At 28.0% G+C, this 5,772-nt stretch overlaps 1 protein-coding gene across 2 annotated transcripts in view; it reads left to right on the forward strand.

Annotated features, from left to right (window-relative positions):
* ITGA9_2 (Integrin, alpha) overlaps positions 1 to 3,917 on the forward strand; it is a gene marked incomplete at its 5' end in the record, with an annotated part of 67,713 nt that extends 63,796 nt beyond the window's left edge. For both annotated transcript variants that reach the window (XM_035730783.2, XM_051218277.1), the window contains one exon: positions 1,956 to 3,917. In XM_035730783.2, coding sequence (XP_035586328.2) covers positions 1,956 to 2,402 — 447 coding nt within the window. In that variant the 3' untranslated portion in view covers positions 2,403 to 3,917. The remainder of the gene's footprint in view (positions 1 to 1,955) is intronic.
* Positions 3,918 to 5,772: the final 1,855 nt, after the last annotated feature.

A 5,772-nucleotide genomic window follows, 5' to 3' on the forward strand; every position in this document is an offset into this window, starting at 1 on the left:
ATGGATTACACTACATGGTTAATTCAAATATACGAATATCATTTATCTCCCGGTTATTTTGTTTAGCTTTTTCTAACAAAAAACTTCCAGCCTATTTTGTTCAGTGAAATGATTAGTATTAACATGCTAATTATTGGTTGCTGATTTCTGAAAAGTGATAAAAAAACGTGAATATCCCTCAAGTGATCACCTTTTCTCCAAAACATGAAAGTAACCAACAAGGTAGTAGTGTGTGTACTACTGATGTCAACAGATATAAGTTGTATATATCATCAATCGGAAGTGAAATGCCTGGAGGCAGAAGGTTAAGAAGATCAAAGGAAAGAGAACGAAAACAAAGAATGATTGGTATGGGAACGAAAGAACAATGAAGTCTAGGACGACTGACTGATATTTCGCAAATGAAGTATTTACTCTATGGTTCTCAGATTTTACTAAGATGATTCAAATACATCTGATTATCCCCACTTGTGTTCTCGTTCACTATATTGATACTATACTGTTTCGAACGCTGTCAAGGACACTGATATCGTATTCTTGAGTACGTTCAATCTGATAGCGTTCCAATTATAACAGTCGTCCTTAACACATGAGTACACATTTTCAAAACAAGTTAACCAATCGCTTGTTTTTAAATCTTTTCAATCTCACTTAGAAAATTTTCATCTCTAGGGATTATGAATCACAATAACCGTGCTATAAATTTCAGCTCAAATAGACATATTACATATTTATTAACAGGTTTTAATGCAGCCACATCTTATTTAACAGATGTTAAATGTTAAAAATATACTCTACATAGATCAATTACCATTGAAAAAACAAAATTTTCCAAAAACATATCTAAGGAAAATTCGTTAATCTTCAAATGGTATAATTACCAGTAGATTTGAATAGAAGTAGCTAAAAGAATCTTCTAACTATTAACACTAATAACTTTATTCCGAACAAAAGTGCAGAATAGCTTATACGTTGTTATTTTATGATGGATTCTATAGTTATTTGAAACGCTCTTAATCACTTCTTTGTATAAAAATTTCTGATTTTAGCGGGTAAACCTATAAAGAAAACGTTTCTATTGATTAATTTACCTTACTGTAGTTGTCTGATTAAAAATCTAAGTAAAGGAAAATTCATATTCACCAAAAATAGTGCTTAACATGACATTTTAAACTCAGTTTGTTTTTTCCATAGTTACCGGTATTATTTGCCATCCCAAAAATAAAATAAACAAAGAAATCATGTATACCTACACCGATGAGTCACGTTTTTTGTAAAATGTTAATATAATATCAAAAAATATGTAACTCGACATTGTGTGCACTATATTGTGATGTTATGTAGTTGGAGGTAGGTAACAGGGGACTTTTCACTTAGGTTTTGTATTATTTGGCACTTGTCAGCAATGCAAACATGTAATCTTATAAGGTGCTTGTGCTTTCTAGTAAATTCAAACCTCTGTAGCTCAGTTTCGCAATCTGATCAGTCTTAACAAGCACGAGACATAGGTTCATAGTTAACTGCCAACTTCTTCCTAGCACATAACATCTTCATATAGTACTCGCCATGTCAAGTCACTTGGACTAGTTACTATACTACAGCTTGATCGATGAAATTCGATTAACACTAAGTGATTAGATGAACATGATATTGATTACTATTCAGTGTTCAATCAGTTGCGTATTTCGGACTCGCAATGAAATTGCGAAATGCTTTATTTGTAATATTTTAGTTTTAATTTTTTCGAAATGCAAAGATTTTTTGTTATTTTACAATAATCAGTTAACAATATGAATTTCATGGTAGACTATATTTGTTAAACATTGCTTGTCTTATTATGCTCATTATTATGTAAACGTTTTTGGTACAAAGTGACACACTCACTAAAAGTAAATCAACTGAGTAGATAATCTAAACAATAATCTTTATTAATTATTCATATTTCTATATTTTAGATAACATGTCGTGTGAATGGATTATCACGTGGTGATGCTGTACGTATTGTTTTACGAGGTTGGATATGGGCTGATACATTTTTTCGTTATAAAATATCTGACTTTGCAATTGTCAGTGAAGCGAATGCTAAACTTGAAGAAACTGCTTTTGGTATAAAAATTGACAGTAATTTAACTATACAACCATTAGCTATATCACAGAATTTTGTTTTTGAAGGTATTAATGTATCATTATTTCGTGAAATTCCATTATGGCCATTTATACTTGGCAGTGTATTGGGTTTAGCGTTATTAGCATTATTAATATTTACAATGTGGAGATGTGGTTTCTTTCATAGAAAACAGATCTATGATAACCAACTTCAACAATATCCACATAATAATAACAATATTAATAGTAATGGAAACAGTATTAATCCAATATTTATTGAACCGAGAAAAATTTAATAAGATCAATATTAAAAAAATAGGAACAATAGAATCAAACAGTGTTATTCGTCTTCTGTATTGTTAATAGCCTTGTGACATATATATATATATATATATATATTCTGCTTTTAGTTTTTACATGTACAGTATGTTCAGCATTTAAGAAAAATAGTTTAATTTCTATTTTTTGGGTTCTTTCACTGTTATTCCTGGAAAATTTAATTGTACTTCATTTTATCTATGCTTAAACTTATCTAGATTTAAACATAATATTATGTAACCAAAGAACGTGAATACATGTAATTTAATGTGTCCTGTTTAAATATTGCAGCAAACATTGTCATATGTGTATATTAATATAAGTGTAAGAGTTTATTTTTTAAAACAAAATGTAAATTATGATTTATACCTTGGAAATTTATTTCATTATAATAAACTACAAAAATACCAAATTCCTTTTTATTCATTGTCTTCTCGTTTTTATTATTATAATCATTATTACTTATTATATAGAAAAACATGACGTTTGAAATATATCTTTTGTTTTTTTATAAGAAAAAGTTCAATATTCAATGTTATTAAATTTCCTATTTGTTTGTATTTAACAAAATTGGAGTAATTCTTCTTTAAATTTGTCAACTATGGTTACAATAAACAATTGTTTATACATAAACAAAAATATATTGTTATTTTTGTTGTTGTTTTGATGTCACTATGTATAAAATATGGTTACACACTTTATACTTCCTTCATCTTATACTTCTCATTTTCACCTTTTTTTTCTCGTTTATACTTGATTACCGAAAGTGCATTGAATTTGAATTATTGAAAATAAAATGTAATAAACTATTTCAGATTAATTTTGTAATATTTTTTACAGAAATAAAAAAATTGTAAAATACAATTTTATCCAGTTGATGACAATTATGAAACATGTATCATAGTTGATTTGAACGAAACCAATGATAATAGTTATTATTATTATTATTATTAGTAATAGTACTGTGTGAATATCAATTAAGAATCAGTTTTCTATTGTTCTATACAATTCAATTCGTTATTTGCTTTTATCCTATTCATTTATAAATTAAATACAGTTATCAAACTGTAGATTTAAATATAATGTCTGTATGAGAATTTTTCTTCTCGTTTAATCATGAATATTAAATAGACAACAATTGAACATAATTAAGAATTATGTAATTGATTACAATTTAGGGATTTATTGATGGCTTGCTTTATAAATTATGGTCAAATATCTTCATATTACCTCTCTTTATACGTGATTTATATGTCTTAGTTACTTTTTTTTCTATTCATATTATAAAAGTACTGAAATTGTTTTATGTAAACCTTTTTGTCATCAAATCTAAATATTAACTAACTAATTGTATTTCTAAAATTCATTTTTGTACATCATTTAAAAGTAAATTTGTCATAAAAAGTCTAATTTGTTCATTGTAACATTCTTTTTTCATCAACTAAAGACTTTTTTTATATTTTCCATATAAACACATTTCTATTTAGTGGTTATGATTCAACTTGCTGGTTTGTGTTCTTTTTGAGATTTAATTATTTCGTATTGTCGTTCAAATGTCATTCGATGACTTTGATTTCGATTCTCGTAAGCCAAATAGTTCCCTTTTTTTACATAGCAGTCCAAAACATACTTATTTCACTTTCAATCTGTTTGAATTATACAGTCACGGTTTCGTACCAACAGAATATTGAGAACGCTTTAGGAAGTAGATTGATGCGAAGTACGTGATCATTATTAAGATAAGAGTTGTATCGACCAATCAATTTGAATAATGTTTACATTCAAGGAGTGATTATATTTAGATAACCAACAAAAACCAATCAGTTGTCTATTCTAGTATGAAAATTTTTTAAGCGATTCACACTAACTATCCCACTGAGGATCGAATAGCCCCCTCTTAGATATTACAATCCAATCAATATAATAATCCAAATTTCCAACTTACGTCGTTTCATGCTATTGTAAAACCAGAATCCACGGATATTGATGATATCCATCTTTATTCTTATCCTCTTTGAATTTCACTAATCACAAAGAAAGTAGTTATTATTGACTTAAAACTGTATGAATTAAGTCTTCAAAGTTAGATAACGTCTCTCAATATTTTCTCCCCGATTAAAATATTAGAAATATACATATATAATGTATGTATAGTATGCCGTTTTCATAAGAATTAATCCACTTAAAATACGAAAAAGTGTTTTTAATTAAGTTGTAATAGTAATTCATGTTGCATTTGAATTACATTTTTGAAATAAAAATAATTAAATAAAAGATAATTTTCTTTCAATTTAAGTAATCATTGAACAAGTATATTTATTTAATATATTCCAATAATTTTAAACATTTTACTAGACATAAACATATTGAAAATATTGAACTAACAAACTTAGGTTAGGTCAAATTGATGTTTTTTTAAAATATTTAACAATGGGTTTTGTGGAGATTTTAGAAATTTCACTGGTTGAAATCATGAGTCAATTGAGGCTAGACCACCATGGAAAACCTGGAAGCACTGGGCGGCCGTTTCGTCCTGGTATGGGACTACTCAACAGTGCTCATCCACGATTCCGCACCCCGTGAGATTCGAACCCAGGGCCTATCAGTCTCGCGCCAGGCTCTTAACCAACTAGACCACTGAACCGGCATCAACAGTGTTAATGTCTAACTTAAACCAATCCACGAAATTGCGCCAACGTACACCATTGTTATTACCATTAACCTTAATTATTCAACCATGAGCTAGATAAAATTGATTATGCTTACATAACAAAGTAATTTATTAAGAATGCCAAGTGGATATTACTAGACATTTTTGTAACCAGTTGATATTTGTTAGTTTAAACATGTTAAACGTCTATATAGATTATTGTTTGCAATTTTGACGTTTTACGTCTTTTAAATAACTTTCTGAATCTTCATGAGAATTTTTAGACCTGGTAATCTGTGCATTAATGTCAAGATTATCAATCTAGTGTCTAAAACTAATAGCATGAAGATTTAAAAATCTTCATACATTTCAATAGAAGAAAATCTTATTGACTTATTTTTTTGTAACACCACTTCTTTCCCATCATTTGACATTCAACGTATCTTATAAGCTTAAGGAACTCAATTGTTACCTTTATATAAAATAGAGATCATGGATTCTCATCCATGTGTTTTTAGAAGTCAATCTTCACCGATGATTTCAGTTTTTTTTTAATCACATTTCAGTGTTTATCTATTGTGGAGTATAAATTTAAATAGCTTTATACACTGCTGATGTGTTTTCCAAGATTATTTCTATCATGAAATGAAGATTGAAAGAGAAACATTGTAAAAAATAAACCATCACATATTTGGCAC

This window comes from Schistosoma haematobium, chromosome 1 (assembly GCF_000699445.3).
Source record: "Schistosoma haematobium chromosome 1, whole genome shotgun sequence".
Taxonomy (NCBI): Eukaryota; Metazoa; Platyhelminthes; class Trematoda; order Strigeidida; family Schistosomatidae; genus Schistosoma; species Schistosoma haematobium.